The sequence below is a fragment of the Carcharodon carcharias genome, chromosome 21, assembly GCF_017639515.1.
Source record: "Carcharodon carcharias isolate sCarCar2 chromosome 21, sCarCar2.pri, whole genome shotgun sequence".
In the NCBI taxonomy this organism is placed as follows: Eukaryota; Metazoa; Chordata; class Chondrichthyes; order Lamniformes; family Lamnidae; genus Carcharodon; species Carcharodon carcharias.
In genome coordinates this window covers 33748951-33776251 of record NC_054487.1, presented here as the reverse complement: position 1 = coordinate 33776251, position 27301 = coordinate 33748951, and the positions used below count along the sequence as shown (strand labels likewise).

The following is a 27301-nucleotide window of genomic DNA, read 5'->3' as shown; positions in this document are numbered from 1 at the left end:
TGGGGGGGTGGGGGAGGAGGTGGTGTTGGGAGGGTGTGGCGGGGGGTGCAGGGGGGCGGTGGTGGTGTTGGCAGGGAGAGGTTGGGAGGGTGTGGCAATGTAGTAAGGTCAGGATCTTTTCATTGTCACTCTGTCCCGAGCCCTGTGAATCTGACATTGCAATTTTCAGGCTTGGTAAGAGCTATTCATCCACATACTGCTGAAAAAAATGGCTGAAATGTAACTCAGCCAGCAACTTGTGGTGGAAAGATCTGCACAGATTAAACCTTTTGAGTACTGTGCCTTTTAGAATTTACACATTTGTTAACTTCTCAAAATCATTGGGAGTCATTAACAATTATCACATTGATAAAACAATGCTTACACTGATAATTACTAGACAAATTTCTGTGGCCAGTTATCTTGGCTCGAGTTCCCAAATGCTGTCTTTACAGCCTCCCAATGTCATTTCTGTACATTACATAACATAACTTAGCTTAAACTCCACCACCTGTATCCTCTTTTGCTCACCTTATCACCCTGTGATCCCAATTCCTTCATGCACCCATTTTACCCATTGTCTTTGTTTGAAAATTCCTTCATTGTTTCACACAATCTACTTCTGTACCCATTGCTGGGAAGATGTATGATGTCACCTTATTTAAAAGTGTGCAATGTCATTCTCTGACAAAAGCTTTGGGCATAATATTTCAAAGGCAATGGTAGATAATCCAGCAAAGTCTTTAAGAGCGGAGTTCAGTGGCTCATAACAAAAGCAATAAGATCATGCAAGTCAGAACGTTAGCCTTATGTTTAACATGAGAGATAATTGGGATTAATCAGTGTGAAATGCAACATCAAATACTTTTCTGGTACATATCATAGGTGTATCCAAGTATGCACAGTGTACAAATGCTCTCACACACATTTTAAACGATCTGGAGGTAAAAAGTTGACTCTGCTCCTCCCTTTATCCCTCAGTACTGCTGTCCACTATAAACCTCTGGTACTATGGGAGTGAAATTCTGCTTTGGGGAGGAATTATTGAGGGATTAATATTACCAGCAGAAAATGTGGGAGGGGTAATGTTGGCAACAGGAACTACAAACATACGAATTAGGAACAGAAGTAAGCCATTTAGCCCCTACGAACCTGCTCTGCTATTTAATAAGATCACGGCTGATCTGATTGTGGCCTCAGGTCCACATTTCCATCTAACCCTGATAACTTTTGACTCCTTGTTAGTCAAGAATTTATCATCTACTGCCTTAAAATATTAAATGGCCCTGCCTCCACCACTCTCTGGGGAAGAGAGTTCCAAAGACTCACACCCCCTGAGAGAAAAAAATTCTCAACGCCTTCTTAAATGGGCGACCCTCTTATTTTTAAACTGTGTCCCCTAGTTCTAGTCTCCCTCACAAGATGAAACATCCTTTCAGCATCCACCCTGTCAAGTCCCCTTATATGTTTCAATAAGATCACCTCTCATTCTTCTAAATTCCAATGGATACAGGCCCAGCCTGTTCATCCTTTCTCCATAAGATAATACCCCCATTCTAGGTATCAACTGAGTGAACTTTCTCTGAAATGCATTTATACCCTTTCTTAAATAAGGAGACCAAAACTGTACTCAGTACTCAGATGTGGTCTCTACAATACCCTATACAACTGTAGCAAAACATCCCTACTATTATATTCCATTCCCCTTGTGATAAACAACAACATTCCACTTGCCTTCCTAATCATTTGCTGTATCTTGCATACCAACCTTTTGTGATTCATGTACCAGGACACCCAGATCCCTCTGTACTGCAGAGTTCTGCAATTTCCCTCTATTTAAATAATACCCTGTTTTTCCATTCTTTCTGACAAAGTGGATAAGTTCACATTTTCCCACATTATACCCCATTTGCCAAATTTCTGCCCACTCACTTAACCTAACTATGTCGCTTTGCAGAACCCTTATGTCCTTTTCACAACTTATTTCCTACCTATCTTTGTGTCATCAGCAAATTTAGCAACCATACATTCGGTCCCTTCATCCAAGTCATTGATATAAATTGTAAATAGTTGCGGCCCTAGCACTGATCCCTGTGGCACTCCACTTGTCACATCTTGCCAACCCAAAAATGACCCTTTTATGCCTACTCTGTTTCCTGTTAGCTAACCAATCCTCTATTCAAGCAAACATGTTATCCCCAATGTCATGAGCTCTTATTTTGCATAGTGACCTTTGATGTGGCACCTTGTCAAATGCCTTCTGGAAATCTAAGTGTAGCACATCAACAGGTTCCCCTTTTATCCATATTGTTTGTTACTTCCTGAAAGAGCTCCAATAAATTAGTCAAATATGATTTCCCTTTCATAAAACTAACATTGTCTCTGCTTAATTACATTGAGATTTTCTAAGTGCCCTGCTATAACCTCCTTAAAAATAGATTTCAGCATTTTCCCTATGACACATGTTAAGCTAAATGGCCTGTATTTTACTACTTTCTGTCTCCCTCCTTTCTTGAATAGAGGAGTCACATTCGCTATTTTCTAATCTGAAGGAACCTTTTCAGAATCTAGGGAATTTTGGAAAATTAAAACCAATACATCTGTTGAACAGGGAGGAGGGACTGAAAGATACACAGGTGGCAGTCAGAACTGAGAGAGGGAAGACAATGCTGATATAAAGAGAAAGGACAGAGTCAAGTTGCAACAAAGGATAGATGGTTAGAGAGATGGAGTGAATCATTGAGCTGGGTGGATACTTAGAGAGAGGAAGTGTCTCTGAATTGGGAGGATGCTTAGAGAGGGGGAGTGTCTCTGAATTGGAAGGATGTTTAGAAAGTGGGAGTGGCTCAGTGTGAATGGGGAGGATGGCTCAAGAGAGGGAGTGATAAATGTCAGTGGAAAGGAGAGACTGACTGGAGAAGGCACTGTGATTTCTCTACTTGATGGGTTTCACAAGACTATGACTTTATACCTTCATGAAAGCTGATGCATATATATTTCGAAGAGATTTCACTCCATTACTGATCAGCTGGTCCGATTATCAAAATATTATCTTGCATATCAATAGCCATTGTCATGGGAGTATTGTTGATTCTTCTGTAATCCAGCTGCGCACAGTGCCCATCCTACTTGAAGTTCCTGGTTAGAATGATTGAATGGAGACTCTTTACAAACATATCTAATGGCCCCAATTTGAATACCACACAACAGCACCACAGTCAGGTGCATCATTAGGACACTAGAGGCAGTGATTCTGTTGTTTGGACTGCTTGCGTGGGTTGTTGTTCTATAGTCCATACTAAGGCTGAATCTTAACTCCCAAACACAAGAGGGCTGGAGTCATGCCAGAGGTTAAAATGTAAAAAATCTGAAATTAGAACCCAACCTGCCTCAAACACACCCATTTCTGGTTTCAATGCAGATGGGATGAGAGGTGGGCAACCAATCAGTTGTGGAAACTGGATTGGTCATTTAAATATTATAATGAGGTTGCCTGCATTTATTTTAACAGTTTAGTTTTCTCAAACCTTGGATAAACCGGCAGCTGTAAAGCAAGAAGGACTGAATCCATGAAGTCCTTTTACGGCACTACTTGTGGGCCAGGAGGAGCAGCAATCTCACGATCTATCAACTTCCCTCCCCGACCATCATCAAATATTCTACTTCCCTGTAAATAGGACCACCCCTTTCACAATCCTCCCCCTTACCTCCACCCAATCTCTTTCAGTCTGTCACTATACCTACCCTGCCTTTGAAGGCTTCGGCCTAGTGAAGGAGGCCAGTAAATCAGCCTGCCTATGGGAGGAAACCCGACAGAAAAAAACTTAAAGGTGCTGCAGAGCATTCAGGAAGCCTGTTCTTCCAGATTTCTCGACCTCACAACAGCGCTCCCACATTGAGCGCACACCAATTTAAGTACTTCTGCCTTTAAATAATGGGCGGAATCGTCCGTGCCCACTGGCGTAGGGCGTGTTTGATAGTGTGAGTGGACAATATGGTGAGAAGGACAAAAATCGGTTTCATGATGTTGTGAAACCAGTTTGTGATCATCTGCTCAGCCCGTTGATAGCAGGTCATGTTTCCCTGCTATGGGAACCTCATTGTAACATATCAGTGTATAATTACAAGGCTAGCCCGCCAGCCTCATTTCCACCACTACCACCCCCGCCCCCCCCAATTAGGAGGATGCCAAAGGGGATGAGGGTGAGGAGGTCCTCGAAGGCGATGATGATGGGGATGTGGCCAAAACAAGAACAGAATTACCTGGAGGGGCTCGGCGGGTCTGGCAGCGCCGGCGGAGAGGGGGGAGTTGGCGTTTCAAGTCCTCATGACCCTTCAACAGAACTAGTCCTGGGTCGTGGGGACTCGAGGCGTCGGCTCTTTTCTTCTCCGCCGATCTGCCGGACCTGCTGAGTTTTTCCAGGTAATTCTGTTTTTGTTTTGGATCTCCAGCATCCGCAGTTTTTTGTTTTTATCTATGGGGATGTGGCCCTCGCACTGGCTAGATGAGGCCCTCATAACTGCTAGATTTGTGGAGGAAGAGGACGACATGCAGTGAGGAGACACCATAAGATCCTCACATTGCATCTATGAACGTTTGACTCCAGTCTGGCTTTTGGCAGCGCTCATACCCTCTGTGATAATGCTCCTGTCATGGAGACGCAGTGGAGACTCTAATAATCGCTTGATTACAGGAGGATGATAATGACATGCAGTGAGGACACTCTATAGATCTTCACATAGCCTCTGAGAATGTATCAGGGTCATATCAGAGAGACATGAAACTTCAGAAGCACCTGATCCTGTGTCTACCTTCAGACCTGAGCACTTCAGGAGCACAGCGTCACTGGTCACAGATGCTGAAGAGATGGGGGCCAGTCCCACCTTAAAGATGCTGAGAGCGCACAGAGAGAATGACAGAACTCTGTGACACCTGTCCACACTTTCTGGCAGCAATGACCAGCACCATCAAGGTGCAGGCATCAGTAATGTCCCCAGGGAGCCTGAGGCTGGACCATTACTTTGGTCTGAAGTTTGCACAGAGCACAGGGAAGAGGCCCTGGACTGAGACACCTGCCTTTTATCTTGTGCAGAAAGGTTTCACATCTGAGTGACAAGAACACTGCTCATCAGAACAAGGATCCACAGGCAGGGAGATATTCTTGGGAGTTTATTTACAATAGTGAACATTATGTACAAGTAATTAACACCCAGGGCCAATCTGTGCAACAAAAAAATAAAAACCCGCCCGATTGTTTGTCCCTCTTCCGCGGCTATGTTCGCGGCCGGATGTCCCTGGAGAGGGAGCACGCGGTGTCTGCCAGCACACTCGAGGCCTTCCGTGCTCGGTGGGCACCACGGGGATTGGGGTGTTTTATTGACCCCTTTAATCACATTTTGGTTTAAAGTTTGTAAGTTTTCTTTAAACTTTGTTCTTGGTTTTACAGCTGACCTGAATTAGGGGCTGTGCTTGATTTATCCCAGTTTTGTTAATTTAGTTTGATTGTTTGACTCAAGAAAGAGTTACATCTTCTTAACCTTCCTAACCCTGTTGCTACGCATTGGTGCTCCCCCAATATCCACAGCAGAGGTGGAGGCAGCCTGCTGACTGCTACGCCCTGTCTTTGATGACCTTGGCGGGCATCCTCTGGAGGGCCCCGGCCTGCTTTCAGGGTCCTGCTGTATGGCAGTGGCACCCTCCTTGAGCTGTAGGGCTGGAGCTGCTGAGGTCACAGCAAAAGGGGATGTGGATAGGCCGGACACTCCCGGAGTCACCTGGGTGGATGGCTCAGGGTGTGCACTTGGTGATCCTCCTCCTTATGGGTGCCCAAGGGCCCTGGCTGACTCCTTGAAGAGAAGGAGTAGCTGGAGTGAGATTGAGCTGCCCGGCATCCTTCTCACGTACACACTGTTGGAGGTCAACCATGGTGTCAGTGATGGAGTTCAGCCCACACAGCAGTGCAGGAGCAACGTCCTGAACCAAGGTCTCCATGGCGGTCACCATCCTACCAGTGCTGACCTTGGTGCATTGCAATGCAGGCACTATCATCTCAGAGTGAAGGTGGACAGACTCCCCCATTGTGCCTTGCAATCGGAGGAGTGCAGTGGACATCTTTTTCTGAAGTCCCCAAGCTTGCCTTTGTAGCTGCAGCAACTGTGACATGACCGAGTCCAGAGGCTCGTCATCTAACTCAGACTCAGCAACGGTCCAGCCTCCAGCAGTCCCCCAAGTGCTGGGGACCTGGGAAGTCCCTGCCACTGCCTGCTGTGGATCAGAAAGTGTGATATCTTCACCAGATTGTGATCCCAAGGTTACTCTAAAGCTAGATCCCACTGAAGTGTGTGTCTCTGTGCTGGTGGAGGGTGTGGGTGAGCACTGTGACAGGACTTCAGGGAGGGTGCTTCCAGATTCCTCTTAAGAAGCTTCTTTATGGCTTGATTGGAGGCCCTGGGTCATGGACTGTGGCGGCTGTTTCCCAGATGTGCCTGTGAAAGCACAGAGAGATAATTAGTGCATGGCAGTGGCCTGTGAAAGAGGACACATCACTCACAGCATGGTTGTCTGATGGATGTTGAACTGTTGGATCCTCAATTGGTAGAGCAATGCTGATCTCACCATCAGCAAAAGAACAGTCCAGATCCTCATTGGCCAGCTGGATAGCTCTGTTTTCAAAGTCCGTGAGGACCTTGATTTCAGGCATTCCTCCACCGGTCTGCAACCTCTCCCTCTTGTTGTGTGCTAGCTTGTCCTGCATGGATAGAGATGGAGAGAGTGTGAGCAGGATGCCTGCCAGGCCAGATGATAAGTATGCCTGGCCTGTGTGGGTGGTGAGTGCTCCCTTGGACGGGGTGAAGACGATGAATGTGTGTGTGAGAGAGTGTATGGTGATGCCCCTTGAGCTGGCAGTGAGTGAGATCCCTGTGGATATGTGATAGGTTTGTGAGTGTGTGAGTTAAGAATGATGAGAAGAGTGACTTACCCTGGCAGAACGGAGGAGATCATTCATCCTCTTGTGGCACTGGGTGGCAGCGTTCGTGCTGACCATCGCCTCCCGAGCTGGATTAGTGAGGTTGCTGCCTATCCTGCACCAGAGGACATCATAGCGAGTCGCCACTGCGTCCAAAAGGCACTCGAAGGATATGTCTTTGAACCTGGGGGCTGCAGTCTTTCTGCCTTTCAGGGCCTTGTCTTCCTTGCAGCAGTCATGGGCTGGAAGCACTGAGAGGTGTGCATGTGGCTGGACTTTAAATATGGCGCCTGGCATGATGGAGTGGCAAGATGATGGCATGGCAGGTGAATGAGAGCCTGCCCACCATGGAAATGGCATGTTTCCCAGGAATGCATAAATAATGTGGCGGATCTGGGATGATACGGCGTGAGAAGCCGCTATTGCGGCCAGAAGGTAAAACATCTTTTGACCCGCCTGCGACTGCACTTAGTGCAAATCTGGGACAATTCCCCCCAATGTGTGTACTATGTGTGCCCAATACCATGTACTCCAGAACCTAACTTCTTATTCCTACAAGGTACTCCCTAAGTGAAGTGAATCATTGATTTCCGCTAGATCCTTAAAAGGCCAAGGTAAAGATTGTCTCAGTGAAGCTGAAGTTTGTGAAACACATGCTTCTGGCTCCATCTCGCTTTCTCAATTCATATTTGAATTGTGGGTGTCACTCGAAAGTCCAGCATTTGTTGACCAGCCCAAAGTGCAGTCAGAAGGTGGTAGTGTGCTGCCACCTTGAACTACTGCAATCCATGAAGGTGCTCCCATAACACTGTTAGGGAGTTTCCTGGTTTTGACCTAGCCCGTATGAAGGAATTACGTTATATGCCCATTTGACGGGTAGGTGTGTGACTTTGAAGCGATGGTGATGATGATGGTGTTCTAGCTGCTGCCCTTGTCCTTCTAGGTGGTGGATGTCATGGATTTGGGACAGATGTTATCCGGGTGTAAATTTTCCCTTGTGAATTTAAAAAAAGATTTCCCTAGTTCAGCAAAAGTAGGTTGTTTCTTCCTCTTCAGGCCTTGCTCCCATGTTCCTCTTTACCTCATGTTACAGTGTATTCATATTTTAGCAACAAACTCCTTTGCAATGAGCTTTATTTGCTGTCTAACAAACAAGCCGCAGCCCAAAATGAGTTTGTCATGGTGCCAGGAGCACTGAACTGCCTGAGAAGACACAGTGGAGTCATAAATAGAGTAATGTATACTATTCTTGTGTGGTCACCATGGAGACTGACGCAGAAAGTCAGAGGAAATGGATTTTGAAACACACAAAATTTTAAACCTGTCCTTCCCCTGTGAACTTCTTGAAAGCATTCTTCATTGTTCAGGAATCTGGCTAACCCCTGAATTTTTTGGACTTGTCAACGTATTTACCATCTCACTGAGATCTCGTTTCAGGTTTTTGAATATCTGTCCATGTATTTGTGTTTGACTCAGGCTGACTTCATTGAAGTGAGCTCCTTGCAGTTGACTCAATTCCAAACGAAATTGAGGGCAACGAACGGTTGAAGAGCAGGGGACCCAACTTACGGTTGTCATCACAGCGTAACTACACAATAAAGTGTTGTCCGCTTCAAATCAGAGATACAGTGAAGTTCAGGAAATGTCCTGTGAGATAACCAACAAACCTATGATAAAATTCACACTATGCTGAAGTATCTTAAAATGTCAGTGACTAATGGCCGTTTCTATAGCACCAAAAACTTGAAGCTGGGTTGCTCTGCAATATAACTCTAATAGAAAAAGCTGTGAGATACCTAATATCAGTGTTTGCAGAGGAAAGAGGATCTTGCTCTGCTGTTAGTTTAGTGAATAAATGTATAGTACTGACCAGAAAGGTGCCAGATTTACTCTAGGTCTGAGCTGAATTAGCCAATCTCAAGCTCGGGCAATGCTAGGGATGCTATGATTGGTCTCAGTGCTGCTTCATCTGGTCACTAGCCATTGACTTCTATTAGAAGGTGCATGTGTGGACAATGTGTAAGGGCAGGAATTGAATATGGTATTGAAGTGGAATGAGTTGGATAGCCTTAGACATGCTATCCACGTGCATGTTAGTTGCACGTGACAAATGTCCCGGCAGGAAGGAAGAAAATGTGAACGTTTTTAAAAATTATAATACAGAAGCTGTAACATCAATTTAGACAAAGTACTATTAAGGAGTACATCTCATGGACATAAGGTTACTTCTGGGAATAAATTCTCCTTCCTTCAATGGTTATATCACATCAGATGGAAAATATCTTTTGCAACAGAAAATAGATTGAATTTTGAACTAGCTTATAAGTTCAGATCAATGGTATACTTTGTCAAAAATGAAATGTCAGTCGCTCCTTTCAAATGGCACCATTTTTAAGAAAATGTTTTACAAACCTTACCTGTATTTATTAATAGAGATATTAGGCAATAGTGTAAGCCCGATTAAATTGTGCTATTTTGTTACTTTGTGTAACACCAATGTGACAAAAATGGTACCTGTTTCCTCAGATCTTCTCATCTGCCAAAGCAAAGAGGAGATTCATGAAACACATTCCCTCAGGAAGACAGTAGACCATTAAATTGATTGAAGCATTTCATCTTGCTCTTTTTTTTCTTCAAAGAATAATGAAATGTTGGAGCTGCAAAGAATACGGATGAAAGATGAGATTCGAGAGTACAAGTTTCGTGAGACGAGGCTCCTGCAGGATTACACTGAGCTGGAAGAGGAGAATATCACTCTGCAAAAGCTCGTCTCGACCCTCAAGCAAAATCAGGTATTTGCGGGTGATGGAGGATTCAGTAGGTGCTGCCAGCCACTCAAGTAAGGTAGAAATCCAAGCACAATGCTAATGCTCAGAATTAAAAGGAGCTGCAATTCGGTTTCTCATGTGAATTTTCTGGATTTTTTTGCGTTGGGTTGTCAAGTATTATTCATGGTTTATTTATGTTATTTTAAATGCAGTTTTGGTCTGTTTACTGTATAAATTGTTACTTACTGCTAAGTCAGCAGGCAAAAGGTGGCCAGGCCTTGGAAAGACACTGCATGGACCCCAGTTGATATAAAATCAGTGAACTACTCAACTGTAGGTACAATTTTATAAAAGAGTACAATTTGTTTATCCCTAAAGCATTATTCACAGCATCTGTTTGTATATTCAACAGGATAGGGGTTTAAGTATAAAAATAATCCAAATTTCAGAAAAGCATTGTGACAAAAAGTACAGATTTTGACATGTTGGCTTATCCACTTAATATCTGTGATGCAGAGCACAACATAACTTCAACTTTAAACTATTTGGCAGTATGAGATTGATTCAGCCATTCTGCAGACTGGAGCGTGGAAAGGATTGAGGCTGATCTCATTCATTAAGTATATAAATTTTCAATTTTTCTTCCAATATTTAAGATCTTAGGGTGGCTAAACAGCAACTTTTTGGGGCAAGGTTAGGGGGGTCCTACTCTTAAGCTAATGCATAACATAAGGCACCCGACACTGAGCAAACAGGGAGAATCTCAGCCCAGTTACATACCCATCCTTTGATAATCATTCAATGTTACTTTGTTCCAATGGCAGCATCCACAAGTCCAGTAAGTTATGAGGGCATATTTAAGTATCAAAGAAAGTGGCAATCTTTCATCAATACATGTTTAAATATTCTTTAAATACATTTTATTCAGGAGCCAAAATAAGGTTACTAGTGAAAGGTGAAGCTATTCTTTTTACTTACACCCCACCGAAAAGAGAAATCTATTGGAAGAAAACAAGACTTTCTACAATTGGGACTTAAATACAGGAATCTTCACCATGCACTATACTGCAGAGGTTTCCTTGGTGGGCATTGAGAATTGTCATATATTCAGGATACCCAGACGTTCAAGTTACACACAGAATGTCAGCAATTTCCTTGGGATAGGAATGAAAGACAAGTGAGTCAATATGAAGTTTTATGCAACAACAAAATGAGAGGAAATACAGATAAGAAAAGACACTGTAATCAGGTAATGCCTCTGCAAGATTTTGCCTTCTAAATGTTATGGTGGATAATAGAAATGCCTGTGTTTGTAAAACAAGATGCAGGTGATCATAGAGCACTCCAATATTAAATAATTCAGATTAATACATGAAAGGCTGATTCAGAGCAAGGTGTTAGATTTCATAAATAGGACCACTACTCTCTCTAAGCTGAGTGAGTGCATGACCACATGACAATTGAGAATGGGAACAAACAGGCCCTGCACAAGCAATGTTTGCTTCAAGGTGTGGACATATATTGCAGCTTTAAAGGGAGGGTGCAATGCAATAGGCCCTGAGGGAATATTGAATAGGACTCATTGATTTTGCCTTCTATGGAATTATTAATATAACCCTTACTGTGCTGGAAGAAAATAAACCTTGCACAGTTAGCACAATGGATGGTGTGATAGGCATTTGGGATTAAAATTTTTGTTTTATGCTAAACACTGTATCCCTTAGATATTTTACATCCATCAGCACCAAAAAATCAGAGTGGAAGCTAACTGTGCACTCAAAATCACTTTAAAAGGTAGTTAAAATAGTTTGGCCCAGAATTCTATCCTAACAGTGACAGAGGAGGAAGGAAGAAAAATCAAACAGTACCTGGCTTACCCAGCCCTTCTCCCAAAAGTCCTGCCATCTGGTCACTGAGTTCAAAAAGACTCATTACCCAATTGGATAATTTTTGACTGTCAGCCAAACAGCCATTTTTTCCAATTTGCAACATTTTTATATCTGGTAAAGAGAAAAGTTTAAAGAAAATGACCAAAAAAAATTTTTTTTCATGTCCCAATAATTTTTCTCCGGGGCTGCACACAGCAGTGTCCTGGGGATTGGTCTTCAATTTGTGGACACTCTAGGCCAATCCTGGAGGGTTGGCAATGCCTTCCAGGTTAGAGGAGGAGGCTGAGCTGCAGGCAGTCTGCAAGGAAAGAAAAATGGGAAGAAGACAGAATTATTTTTAAATTAAAGAAAAAATATCAGCAGAAATAGAACCAAGGAGGAAGATTTTTCCATAGAAATAAGCTTTGGTACTTCCTAGAACTTTTGCTCCCATTAGCATTGCCTTCCCATTTTTAATTAATGTTTGCTGAACGATATTTGGTGCATAAATGGAGAGTGGGTCATAAACAAATGAGCATGATCAGTTAAGCAGTGTTTTATGAATGTTAATAGCAATATAGCCCTAAAAGGTGGGGCAGTGACATTGGCAGTGCCTTTAGGTGAATGGCATTCCGAATCAGCCTTGCATCCAGTTAACACAGCAATGACCAAATTGTTATAAATGTTTCCCCCTTAAGCTGTTTATTCACTGGGGAGACTCAATCTATTGCTGTTGGTACCTGGAGGTTCAGGCTTTGTGCATCTGAATGCAAATGGAATTGTAGAACTCACAAGATTAGTTAAAACAAAAGGCCAGCAACAACAGTTTTCAAAAGACCCTTTTAAACCAAAAACTGCAGCATCCCAATTTTTGTGTTTTTATCCAAACTTTTGAGATAAACAATTTGTGGGTAGTGTTTTGTTCCATGCATGTTGAATTCTAAAGCTGCTGTCTTTTAATGTGTGGAATATGTGAACTTAAAGTGTTGACTTCTGACTTTCCAATCCCTCTTCCTTGCTTTTATAGTTTAGCCTCTTACTTGCATGATAATAGAGTAAGAGATGCCAACCCAAATGAAGTGAAGGGCTGCAGCATTTGGGTAATTCTTACCTAAGAATAGAACAAAGAGCATGGTTGCCCAAAGATCATTCCTGATGTTGAGCTGTTCTTCATGACTGTCATTAGGTTTGTTATGAAATAGCAGATGATGTGTGCCAGGTGGACCAAATCCACAAAGGAAACTTGGATGTGCTATCACAACGGTTTTGCAATTTGTACTTAACACGAAAAGACGTGTGCACTGAATTCAAAAGTAATGAGTCCACCAAGACCTTTAGAGATTTTAAAAATTAAATTAAAATATCTATTAACAAAATAAAAGATTTCAAGCACATAGATAAAACTATAATTACTTAACTACTGTAACTCCTACAATTCCTAATTAACCTGACTCCCTGTTACCTCCACCCCACCCCACCTCCTCCCAGCTTTAAGGCCACGGTCCAAAATAGATTTTAGATTTAAAACAGAACCAGCAAGTTAACACAATACCCACTTGATGGTGGAATTCCAAATAGCTTTTCCCCAACTTCAGTTTTGTCACATAGCAGACTTATGCACACATGGCTGGAGTTTTCAAATAGTCATGTTAGATCTTACATAGCCTTCTTCCCACATAATCTTTCATCTCCTTTATATGTTTCTCTCTTTTTAATATGTAAATTATATTGTTCCATATGTCTTTGAAACTGAATCTTCTTCATAATATAAAAGCTTTCATGTTGCCAATATTGTCAGTAACCTTTGGCAAAAAATAAATGGATTCCTTAGTCTTACTTATCTGGCTAGTTGTAGCCAGACTAAGATCCCTTTGAAATCCAAATAATTCCTTCATTTATCTAAAAATGCAAGTTTCTTCATACCTTACATACTAAGCCAGCATCCATGTTTACACATTAGCATGTCAAGTACCAAGCTTCTTTTGATAATTTAAAGTTTGCAGTCTACTTGACTTCAAATGTAATTAAATTATTCAGACAGACTCAACTATACTTATCCCCATAAACCTATTTCAAAATTAACCAGAAAAATATCATGAAAATTATTATACCTTCGTCGCTGGGTTGCCAACTGTGGTTGGCTCATATCCTGGGAAGTTTTATCACATGTCCCAATGCCTTGCCCCTTACATTCCTGCATGCATGGATATCACCTAATTTGCCAATTACTCAATAAGAACAGCTACAATGCCCCAATCCTCTGTGCTCTAATAACCATTCTATCCATTGCATAGTTAAGATTGCATGCGCACTAGGGCTATGTTGCATCCTGTGTGCCTTGCAACTCTGCTGTTTGTTGTGAATTTGGCCACAGCAAAACTGGAGAAATAAATATACGTATGATTTTGCTCCCGGATTGCTCACAGAAGCGTCCAGGCGGTGAATCATTAATTCCAGGAGACTCCAGGATAATCCAGAGTTGTTGGCAACACTGACGTTGGTGAGCATAAGAATCATGAGGGATGTTCCAATTAACCTAAAGATAAATATTAACCTCATGCTGACTAAAATGCATTTAAGAAGCAAAATGGAAGAGCTGGAGCATTTTAATTGCTTTTCAGTTCATGGGCTTGGACACACGATCAGCTGTATTCTGCTTGAGGTCAGGATGCTGGTAGACAAGAAGAGGGAAACAACCCTCTGGCTACATTGTGATGCAGCAAAACTTTTATTATATATTAACAAAGCAAACAAGGCATCTCAGAGGTATGATGGAAAAATGGATGCAGTCAAAGATAGAGATATTGGGAGTGGAACAAAATTTTGTTCAAGGAGACGGATTTTAGCAGGGTCTTAAAGGAGGAGAGAGTAGTGGAAAGGTGGATTTATGGTGGGGAATTCCAGAGCATGGCGCATAGATTGCTGAATGTAGCGCCACCAATGATGTGCTGCAATAGAAGAAAGAGACAGTGTTACTTAGTTACTGAATGGAGGCAGACTTGGGATGGAGAATATAAAGGGTCAAAAGGGTCACAGGCTCAGCTTATAGAGTAATTGGATGCTGAGGTTCCAAAGAATCTGATTCGATCTACTGTAGAGCCTGGAGAGGGGGATGGAGTTGATGCTGAAAGCACAAAATTTGTGACACAGTCCAATAATGGTGGCTACAATTTATCCGGTATTTAATTAAAGGAAATTATTTGTCTTAATAAGTTCCATTAAACTGGGGTGACATTGATAAGTCACAGTGAGTTTTTTATGAATGAACGTCACAGTGAAATGCTACAAGGCACATCCACACACACGATTTCCTAGTCTTAGCCTAAATTTCACGGCTGAAGCAGGAACTGATTCTGCCACATTTTCCCAAACAGAAGAGAATACAATGTCAGGTGAGTCAACAAGGATACTCTTACTGACTTCCTAGCACCTAGTGATGGTTGGGGGTGAGGGGTAGGTGGGGGTGATGGAGGCATGAGACCCAACTTGCCTACCTGTCCTATTGATTATCCTTGGACATTGCACTAGAGGAACCTGAATAGATGGAGGGGGAATTAGCAGGAAATGGAGACGTTGGGCAAAACATATGGAATATTTTGTAAGCAGAAGTATTGATAAAAATTATCTTTTTCTCCAACTGCCAGGAGTTTTGACATCTTACGTTACAGATGCATTACATTTCTCATTGTCACCTTTCATGTACTCCAGTGAACTTCAACTCATTTTGCAAAACAAATAGTAATAGAAATCAGAAGACTTTGGACCAATGCTCATTTTGTTGTACAATTTTAATATCATTTGATAATACTGGTACTCTAACATTATCCATCATGTACCTAAACTCATGCATTTACCTAACTGACATGAAATTGATTGTCAATTTTTCTATTGACTATGCCAAATCTAGTCGATAAATTGGAGAAGTCATTTTTCTAACACCGTTTTACATTTAATTGTTTCGATGTCTGCTGGTTTTTTGCTTTCAAAGGTTTCTCACAACATGGATTTAATTCTGAGGCATAGACAAGGCCAGAAAAAGATTGTGACTAATCTCTGATAACCTTATTCTGTTAATTTGTTAGTTTATCAACACAGTGTAAATTCCACCAACCATTTGTGTAATTAAATTTGAATCATTAATTTATGATATAGCTCTGGACAAGTTCCCTGATCTTGGTGACAAAATAGTGAACAACTGCTCTACCCTGTCACTGTTATAACATGTTGCCCAACAGCTTGTGTAAACTGGGCAATAGGGAAGAGATGGGTTTACCCAAAAAATCAGTCTCAATGCTATATTTATATATATATATTTTACCACAGTGTAGCACTGGAGAATACAAACTGACTGTGTAGAGAGAATACCATCACTATGTGATGTGCTGTCATCCTCCTTAAATGTGTTTGTGGTCTTGTTACTTTTTCTTTTTGTATTGTGTATGAAATATGCATCTTCTCTTTTTTGAATTCCTAATTACATCTCTTCTGATGCAGGTCATTGCACTCTATCTCTCCATTGGAAAAAGTGTGAGTGATATTACTAGAACAGAAGGCTATTGTTAGATTATGCAATGTGCTTCTCTTATGTTGCTATGGGAGGGGGCTTGCCCTTCACTTGAGGCTGATGGATGATGATTGAGATGTAAATTATTCATAGGGTGTAGTTTGGTGAAAGGATACAAGTGGATCCAGAAATGGAACATAAAGCAAAAGATTACATGCTGCAGTGACCTCTCCAAAGTGCTGAAATCAGATTTACTGTAATTTTTAAACAGGCCAATAGAAAGTTTCATTTATATTTCTAATTCTATTTATAAAACCCAAGATCTTATTAGCCTTTTAAAGGCTTTATCAACCTGCACTCAGACTTTAAAGGAACCAGGCACGGTTGTTAATTTCGGCTTTAAAACGATAGTGTAAAATAGGCTATTGGTTTGGCCGCCGCTTCTCTTGATTTCCCTTTATACATTGCTTTCAACGCACATGGAAATCAGAAAGGCGTTTATCCAGTGACCAAGTAAATATTGTACATTTTACACTTCCCTTGAAAGTCAAAATAATCCACACTCATTTAAAAAAGGTTGGGAGAATTAATTCCTCCTCTCTTTAAATAGTGCTATGAACCTTTCACCAGCTAAGAAGGTAGGCAGACTATCTGCTCCCAGGTAGTTGTAACACAGATTATGTTAGAATGGTCTGGAGTAACCCACCCACCTTTTTTTGCCCCAGGCAGCGTGTTTCTGCTTGCAAGAATATATATAAGTAACTGATCTCACCACTCCATCGTACAGTTTCATTGAAACACCACACCTATCTGCCTTCTAGAAGGAACCATTTAACATTTGGTATAATCCAGTGTCGCAACTTTTGCACCATCTCTACTATTCCTCAATGACAACATGATGATACAGTAAGAGTGCAATGTAATGAAAAGCTTTCATTTAGTTAATTTAAATGGAAAATGCACCAATATCTTTCAATCTATTCTTTAAAGATATACAAACATTTGGAACATTTTTTAAAATAGATACTTGGGAAATGGAGAGCAAAATAAGTGCAGAAAGCAGGAAGTTTGCTGTACTTAGGGGCACCATTGGTACCCCATTTCCCCCCGGTGTCATTGTAAAATGTGACTAATTTAGTGTTGAAATGTGCCAGGTTATGGTTGGGCTAAAATCCATAAAATTCAAAACAAGAAATATTAATACACTTTAAAAAAAACCTTGGTCAACCCACTACCATCTTAACCATTATGAAAACATGATTGTAATAGAGTAAGAACCAGACATACAACCACATTAGCTGTGCCCCTTCCCCACATTTATTACTTGATGAAGAGGTTATAAACCAGCTGAAAATGTATCACTTGGTACCACTATATATGATCATCCCAAACACTAGTGGAGTGTAACAACACAGTGTGTCTTTACTTCCCTGCTTCTGTTAGGCCAGTAACATTTTTTGACATATAAAGTATTTGGATATTTAATATTTGTAAACAAATAATTATATGAACAATAATTCAGATATAACATTTGATTGATCTGGTGATTGTTCACAATGTCATATCACCCACACAGCTTCGCTAGTTTACATGCACTGCTGGATTCCCTCTTGCTGCCCCTTTCATTGAGCTGATGGTCTGTGACTCCATCTCCTCCCGGCAATATTCCTACTACCTTGGATGTGACAGTCCCTTCCTCCCCCTTTTTCCCAACATTCCTTCTCTTTTGCCCCCTTTGACAGTGAATAGGGAGAGAAACCTTCAACTGAAAATGTACTCCTTCACTGTTAAGAGGTTGCTGCTATTTTACATCAACTGCTGATATTAATGATTGTTCCACTACGAACTGCTCTACTTCAATTTTGAAAAAGTACTTTCAAAGCAAATTTATTTATTTAAAAAGAACAGAAATTCTGTACTCTACAGGTTAATATATTCAGGTTTACTCCCATTTTTCTCACTCTTGGAAAAATAACAAGCTTTCTCTTAAGAAGTGAAAGAGAGTCGGGTCCACGTAAGTGCAGAGCAGATGTTGGAAAATGTTGAGAATGCTGCAGCTCCTCACTGCAGCAGGACTCCCCTGAGGTAACCCTAAACTGTCAATTAGACTGCTAATCATCTGCTTTAGTTGTTTTTTGTGTACTGCGAAGTAAAGGTAACTGATGTTTCTACTGGGGGTAAAAGAAAATTTCATAATTCTTGAATGTTATTCATGCAATCATTTCTCGAGTTATGTTTTGTTTTAAATTAATGAATGAATATTTTTATTTACTGGCTGATTATGTTCATGTGCATAGAAGCAGCAGCTTATCAGGTTTTTGAAAATGATCATTTCCTGTGACCATGTAGCAGGCTGTATTTTTTTGTGTTCTGCATGACTATTTCAGATGAGTTAACTTTATTTAAGAGGTATCTGCTGGTGAGTTTGTCAAGTATAATGCGATGGGAGGGTCGGTGCCCCTCTGGCAGAGGCTTGGCATTGCACACAATTTGGTTCCCAGTCTTGCAACCCCATGATGTTCAGTATATATGCCAATTCATAATTCCATTTTATTTTCCCAAAGAATTAAACAAAATAAAATCTGGATGAGAGCAGGCTAATGTTTTTAAAAGAAATTGACCGCTGGATAAGTGAATGTCCCACATTGTGGAAAATAAATCATTTTTGGAATGTATTTACTCAAGAATGATGGAAATAATTCACCAAAACTAATGCATTAAATTATAATTAATTCACCAAAACTAATGCATTAAAATATAACTATAATTATAATGAAAATTATAATTTCTCCTTCCAACTATAGTTTTCTCTTCTTCTATCCTGAAGACACCCATTCACTTTGCCACCTGCTGAAATAAAACCACAAAATGCTGAAATTGCACTGTCAGTACCTGAAAAGAGAGAAGACAAGTTGTTGTTTTGGGTAGAAAAACTCTGAAAAGAAAGCTCTCTACCAAAAATAGTCTTTTCTCCTTTCACATGCTGTCAGGTCTGGCCTATCTTTCCAGTTTCAAAACAGAAATGGATATGGTTATAGGAAAAACAGGTCCTCTTTAAAAATAACAAAAATACTGCCTTTAGAGAGCTTTTATCCTCAATTGTAAAGGTGAAGGGGACTGCAATTAGTAAAGGGTTATCTGACATTATATTAAGTTCATTAAATGCAAAAGCTATTCCTAAGGACTAGAAAGTCCCCTACAGGACCGTATATTATGTTACAAAGGGCCTAGAAACGACATACCCAGTAAGTTTAACATCTGTGGTAGGCAATCTCAATGGAACAATTTTGAGAGATCAAGTGGATAACAAAGTTTGCAAAACAATTTTTAGCATGGAAAGAAAAGAGAGGTCTACTTTAATTAGTCTGCTGTGCAAGGGGTTTGAAGCTATTATTCATGTGATAAGACAGGGAAGTTGCAGTCAGTGTACATTTGAAAGCTTAGAAAGCTTTTCCAAAGGTTCCTCAGCAGTGAGTAAAGCTAAAGGTAAGGAGTTGTGGAACAGGAGGCAAAGTAGGCCACTGGGTGGATAATTCGTTTTAAAATGTCAAACAGGGTGAGTTGTGAACAGGAACTTTTCAGGCTGGAAATTTTGGGATGACCCGTCCCCAGGAGTTAGTCTTAGGATATAGTCTATAGATATTTGTATTCATGTCTTGATTGTGGGAGGCAAGTTTGCCAAGTGTGCAGATTATGCAACAGTTCAGAAAGGAATCAAAAGATTCTTCATGATAAATCTACAAAACCATAAACTCATTGCAAATCTTTTTTTTGGAAAAAAAAAACAAATGCTGAGTTACATTGGTGGAAGGCAAGAGTATGAAACAAAAGAGATTATAATGGATAAATCATTAGTCAGACTCTATCTGAATCGCTATAATAATTCCAGAAAGGGAAAGCTTATAGATATGTTGGCTTTTAAAAATTCCATTGTAACATCAGTGGTATAATTTACTGGCTCCCACCACTGTTACAAATATTCATCACAGTCGGCCTAGTGCAGATACTCTGTGTTAGCAAACTTAGTCAGGTGCTAGTAAACAACTGAACTACTGGTAGAAAGTACTCTAGGCTCCTGAAAAACAATGCAAAAGCTTACACATCACAGTTGTTGAGACAGAACAATGGAGGGATCTTCCACCAATGTCATTGGCTCCAGCATCACCACCACTGCTCCCAACAAAACTTTTAAACTTCATGCACACTTGCGTGGAACGCTCAAAGCTCTGGGAACTGAACTGTGTATCTGCCCCTGGTGAACCAGGACCAGCTTAACATCTGATCTTATGGCTGATAAGCTCATCAACCTTCTGACAGTTAAGCTGCTGACCCTGTTTTGATAACCAGCTTAGTTTCTGCCTGTCTGGTGGTATCTGTTACATGTAGGCATGATGCCTTGTGTGTTGTGTAAACCTCAACAGTTTAAACAGCATCCTGTGAATATCTGAGTGCCTGTAAGCATTTAAAGATTAAAGTGCTCACAAAGAACAATATGAATTAATGGCAAAATGAGGTTATATTCGCAAAGGGCTAAATTTTATTTGTGTGCTGTCTAATCAGGTAGAATATGAAGGCCTCAAACATGAGATTAAGCGCCTGGAAGAGGAGACCGTGCTACTCAACAGCCAGCTGGAAGATGCTATCCGGTTAAAGGAGATTGCTGAACACCAGTTGGAGGAAGCCCTGGAAACCTTAAAGAATGAGCGTGAACAGAAGAACAACTTGCGCAAGGAGCTCTCGCAGTACATCAACATGAGTGACAGCATGTATAACAACCACATAAACATCGCAGTTGATGGGCTAAAATTCTCAGAGGATGGCAATGAGCCGAATAACGATGACAAAGTGAACGGACACATCCATGGCTCTTTGGTAAAACTCAATGGCGATTACCGAACATCAAGTACCAGAAAAACTGACAGCCCAGCTCTTGTCTCTGATCTGTTCAGTGAGCTCAACATTTCAGAAATGCAAAAACTTAAGCAACAGCTTATACAGGTATGAATTCCATTCTCATTCACCACCCCCCCCAACCCTTATCTTTTTATCTTTGCTGTTTCATTGATTTTAGTTCTCTACTATTGCTCCAAAAGAGCAATTTTAGTTGGTCTTTTAGTTACATGCCAACACTTTTGAGTCTTATATCAGTCAGATCTGTGCTATAGTAAAAAATCTAAGACTAACCTGAGAACCTGTAGAAGTGCACGTCGAGCCATAATTTGACCTTACTCTGTTGTTGGTGGGCTTTGCCTTTGATCCATTGCTTATAGAAATGAGTAGGGACAGGCATTTTGTGTTGGACCCCCTGATGTGACACCATGAAGCTCTATAATGCTATGAACAAGGTGGTCAGTTCACAGCCCCATCATTGTCTGTTCCTGATGCCATGAATAAACATCTTAGTGTTACAATAACGAAGGGTCATGAGGACTCGAAACGTCAACTCTTTTCTTCTCCGCCGATGCTGCCAGACCTGCTGAGTTTTTCCAGGTAATTCTGTTTTTGTTTTAGTGTTACAATAGGTGGAGGTAAATACAGTGCACCTGCTCTGATGCATTTGTTTCCAGTAAAGCAAGGGATGACAAAGAGGTACCATTAGGTGAACAAACATCTTCCTTTGTGATTTGTCAGGACTGGGAGAAATTTAGTAGATTACTTTAAGTGTTGGAATCATTTGTATTAATTCAATTCCAGATTCTCTGTAAACATTGCAGCTTTTGGGTTTAAAACATGAAGGTTCAAGCAATGTATTGATTTTAAAATTCTCATGCTTGTTTTCAAATTCCACCATGGTCAGCTCTCCCTGTCTCTGTAATCTCCTCCAGCTACACAACCCTCTGACATACCTTCACTCCTCTAATCCTGGTCTCTTTCCCAATCATAATTGTTGCACAACTGGTGGCTGTGCCTTCAGTTACCTCGGCTCAAAACTCTTGAATTCCCTCCCTATATCTCTCCGATCTCTACCTCACTTTCCTACTTTAAAACACTCCTTAAAACCTATCTTTTTGACCAAGCTTTTGGTCATTTTACCTAATATCTCATCATGTGGCTCAGTGTTATATTTTGTTTTATAATGTAACTGAAGTACATTAGGGCATTTCATTATGTTAAAGGCACTATATAAATATAAGCTGTTGTTGAAATAAATAGAACCTTCTGCCAGTTGTTGTTGTTTCTCTGTTTGCTAAGACTCTCCATGAAATTTATCAATGAGCTTGAGGTTGATGAATTTAGATTTTAAATACTCACAAAGTAAACTTACTATGCAATGCTTGTATTTGTACAATAAACTCTAATTGGATCTGTTTAAATTTGAGAATGAATATATGACTTCATATTCTGGCCATTGGAATGCCTCACATTGCTTGTATGTAGCATCATAAGATCATACAGCATAAAAGAAGGTCATTTAGCTCATTGTGCCTGTGACGACTCTTTGAAAGAACTATCCCACTGCCCTGTGCTATCCCTATAGCCATGCAAAGTTTTCCTTTTCAAGTCAGTATCCAATTCCCTTTTGAAAGTTATTATTCAATCTGCTTGCACCACTCTTTCAAGCAGTGCTTTCCTGATCATAACTGGTAAAAAAAATATTTCTCCTCACATCACCCCTGGTTCTTTTGCTAAATATATTAAATCCATATCCTCTGGTTACTGACCCTTCTGCCAGTGGAAGATACATATTAAATAAATTCCAAATTTGGAATGAAGATGTAACAATTAACCTCTTTCTTTGTTTAACCTCGCTGACCTCTACCACAACTGCATTCCTGGAGAACAAACAATTTTCAGCAGCCAGGAAGGAGTCTGGATCATGGCTGAAGTGTGCATCACAGATTGGATTTGTTACTGCAAAATATAAGATATGAGATTTGCAGTTTCCCACCCCTTCCCCTCCATAAAAATCCCAGTCAAACAACAAAAAATGACTAGTCTGAAACATTGCTTTAAACAGAAGACGAAAGTTGCTTGTATATGGGTAAAGCTGCCAATACAGTAGTTCTTGAGTTGCCTCTTCATCAATGTTGGTTTTGGTCCAAGTAGAAGTGCAAGTACTAAAACAGTATTTGGATAATCCAGCGCCCTCATTTCACTGGATTACACACTCTTCTCCTGCAAAGTAATCTTTACTGACATGCTGATTCAATGAGTTTAAGTTATCTTGCTACACGACTGAAGGATTTCACAATCAAACAAAACTAATTGCTGCACCTTGAGAGGTTTTTGAAAGACCCTTTGTCAATAAGCAAAAGGTATCAATGTGCAACTCACTTTGTTCAATTCTTCTAAATTCAATTGATGATAAATAAGGAATAATGATTCTGATGAATAGTAATCTGGTTACCAGTAATCATAACCAGAAGCACCAAATCCTCCCTTATACTGGTGCTACAGGAAACCAAGACTGAGTAACATGATTGAAGTAATAAATATTGTGGAAGTAAAGGGATGTACTATTTGTGCGGCCTCCTGGTTTGTTTCCTGTGTGTAGTTTCAGGTGGGCCTTACTATTGATCATTTCTCTACAACACTAATGTTGTCATTGTTATATTGTCATCGTGCCCACTGAAAGAAGCTGGTTATTCCCATGATTGGTATTTTATCCCAAACCCTCAGTGCTCCAAGTTCAGGTTTCTCATTCTCCAGCCAGAGATAGCAAGAGAATTTGATTGTTTCGCAGCTTTCCTAACATCCATGGCAGTTCATTGAAACTAAAGGCCTTGTTTAATTTTATTAGAGATACTTCACTGTGTTTCTGGGTGGTGGAATATTCCCAGCTCCATAGCAGATGTGATACCATGAAATTCTGTTCCAAAATCAGTGGAGTGTTCTGTCCACAAAACTTCTATTCCCAGCTATGATGTCACTGCGATAGAAACTCTCAGTGCCCCATTGGAAGGTTTCTACATCAGCTGCTCTGATCACTGGCTCTGAATATTAAAAATAAGAGGTTTAATAAAAATCTCTTCATGATATTTAGGGTTGTTAGATACTTCAGATTGCTTTGCCCAAAATAAATATTTAGAAAATAACCATTAGATGCATTCTCCAAGCTAAAAAGGTGCACAGTGCACTCCAGCACGAGGTACAAACAGCAAAGAGGTGCCTATGGTAGAAAATTTGGTTACATTTAGGTGACTTATTTTACAAATAAAGCTAAAATACACTCCGGTCTATTGCCTGTAATATATGTAATATATGGCACTGAGGAAAAGGACGGATATGTCAGGGATGTAAGATTATGGAAAGAGATATGAACAAGAGAAAGTATGAGTATAGGTCATTGAGTAAAGGTGCTCATTCATCAGTGGAAGTTTGAAAGTCTAAGAAATATTGGAAATAGATCAAGGTACCTTCTGATGTCAGATTATTAATATCTTAACTATAGTATTGGGGCTTTTCATATAAGAGATTATATATGTGTTTGTGTGTGAAAGTGCTGACCATAAAGTAACGTCCGCAATTTATTATTTAACCTATTCTGCAGGTAGAGCGAGAAAAAGCCATTCTCTTGGTCAATCTTCAGGAATCACAGACACAACTGGAACATACCAAGGGTGCGCTTACTGAGCAACATGAGCGAGTTCACAGTCTAACAGAGCATGTCAATGCAATGAGGAGGCTTCAGGTCAACAAGGAGTTAAAAACAAACTTGGAAAATGAGAAAGGGCGGGAGTCTGGGGAAGAAACCCATGATTATGAGGTGGACATAAATGGACTAGAAATTCTTGAATGCAAGTATAAAGTAGCAATCACTGAGGTAATCGATCTCAAGGCTGAACTCAAATGCTTGAAAGAAAAATACAACAAATGTGTGGAGACATACACAGAGGAAAAAACAAAGTATGAAAGCCACGTGCAAGAGCTGGATGAGCAAGTGAGCTGTCTGGAGAAAATGAACAAAGAATATAATGAAAAAATAACACATTTTGAAACGGAAATTAAGACATTGACAGACATGGCAAATGAGGGTCATAATACTCTCAACACAGCCCAGGATGAACTAGTAACTTTTAGTGAGGAACTTGCACAGCTCTATCACCATGTTTGCTTGTGTAATAATGAAACCCCTAACAGGGTCATGCTGGACTATTACAGGCAAAGCAGGGTCACCCGCAGTGGAAGCCTGAAAGGACCAGATGATCCAAGGGGAATTTTGTCTCCGCGACTTGCCCGACGAGGCATGGCCTCACCAGTTGACTCAAGAAGCTCACCAGACCATTCCTCAAAAGACAAAATGGAGGCCAGTAAAGAAAATGCACAACAGAGCCCAACAAAAATGGTCAGCACTACTGTCTCTTCTATAATAACTGCCCCTCCCTCTTCCCCTGTCTCTGACAATAACGACATCAGAAAGGAGCCCATGAATATCTACAACCTGAATGCCATCATAAGGGATCAGATAAAACATCTGCAGAAGGCAGTAGATCGATCTCTGCAGTTGTCACGACAACGGGCAGCTGCACGGGAGTTGGCACCAATGATCGATAAGGACAAAGAAGTTCTGATGGAAGAAATCCTGAAACTGAAATCACTGCTAAGTACAAAACGTGAGCAGATAGCAACTTTACGGACAGTTCTGAAGGCCAATAAGCAGGTAGGATCATGCATGCAAAGCTGGCAAGTCCTGAACTTGCCTTACACAGGCTTTGGCTGCTTTGTACTCATGTGCAGTTTTCTGGCTCACTTGTGAACCCTGGTTATAGCCAATGGAAAAGTGATGTAAGTTCTAGAAAGGATGCTGAACAAACTAAATAACTGCATACCAGTGAGTTTAACATCAACAGTACTGAGAAAATTGCTGGAGTCTAAAGGTTGGACAACATATAAACTGAGAGAGAAAGTCAATACAGAGTCATGGTCATAAAGCCATAGATGCCTACAGCACAGAAAAAGGTCCTTCAGCCCATCAAGTCTGCACCAGTCAAATAAGTACCTACCTATTCTAATCCCATTTTCCAGCACTAGGTGCATAGTCTTGTATGCCATGGCAGCGCAAGTACACATCCAAATACTTCTTAAACATTGTGAGGGTTTCTGCCTCTATCACCCTTTCAGGCAGAGTTCCAGATTCCCACCACCCTCTGGGTGAAAAAATTCTTCCACATTTTCCCTCTAAATCTCCTGCCCCTTACCTTAAATCTATGCCCCCTGGTTATTGATCCCTCCACCAAAGGGAAAAGTTCCTTCCTGTCTACCCTATCTATGTCCTTCATAATTTTATACACCTCAGTCATGTACCCCCTCAATCTCCTCTGCTCCAAGGAAAATAACCCCAGTCTATCCAATCTCTCCTCATAACTAAAACTCTCCAGCCCAGGTAACATCCTGGTAAATCTCCTCTGCACTGTCTCTAGTGCAATCACATCCTTCCTATAATGCGGATTCCAGAACTGCACACAATACTCTAGCTGTGGTCTAACCAGCATTTTATACAATTCCAGCATAACCTCCCTGCTCTTATATTCTATGCCCCAGCTAATAAAGGCAAGTATCCCATATGTCTTCGTAACCACCTTATCTACCTGTCCTGCTACCTTAAGGGACCAGTGGACATGCACACCATGGTACTTCCCAGGGTCCTACCATTCATCGTGTATTCCCGTGCCTTGTTTGTCCTGCCCAAGTGCATCACCTCACACTTATCCGGATTAAATTCCATTTGCCACCGATCAGCCCATCTGACCAGACTGTCTATATCCTCCCATAATCTAAGGCTATCCTCCTCACTATTTACCACCCCACCAATTTTCATCATCCGCAAACTTACTGATCAACCCTCCTATATTCAAGTCTTAATCATTTATATATACCACAAACAGCAAGGGATCCAACACCGGTCCTTGTTATATGGTTTTGTGAAAGGCAGATCACATTTAACTAAACCAGCAATGTTCTTTGATAGAGTCACAAAGCTGATGAATGGAGGCTTGTCAATGGATATCATGCATGGATTTTACCAGGCATTTCAGAAGGATCTACACAAGAGGCTGCTAGCTAAATTTGTGGTTTATGGAATTGGAGATAAGATTATGTCATTATTAAGAAATTATTTTGGGAGGTAGGAGAAAGAAAATTGGAATAAAAAGACAGGCATCCAGAAATATGTGGTGTCCCCCAGTGACTTGTTTCAGGGATCTAATTATTCCATCCAACTATAAATAATTTCAATTTTAAGAGGATGCCGTCTTTCTTGACCCAAACTTCCAA

General features: G+C 40.8%; 1 protein-coding gene across 1 annotated transcript in view; it reads left to right on the top strand.

The window, feature by feature from the left end:
• Positions 1 to 27301, top strand: part of bicd1a (bicaudal D homolog 1a) — a 224083-nt gene that overhangs the window by 182547 nt on the left and 14235 nt on the right. The window contains exons 3-5 of the mRNA XM_041216105.1: positions 9587 to 9739; positions 20648 to 21085; positions 24579 to 25688. Coding sequence (XP_041072039.1) covers positions 9587 to 9739; positions 20648 to 21085; positions 24579 to 25688 — 1701 coding nt within the window. The remainder of the gene's footprint in view (positions 1 to 9586; positions 9740 to 20647; positions 21086 to 24578; positions 25689 to 27301) is intronic.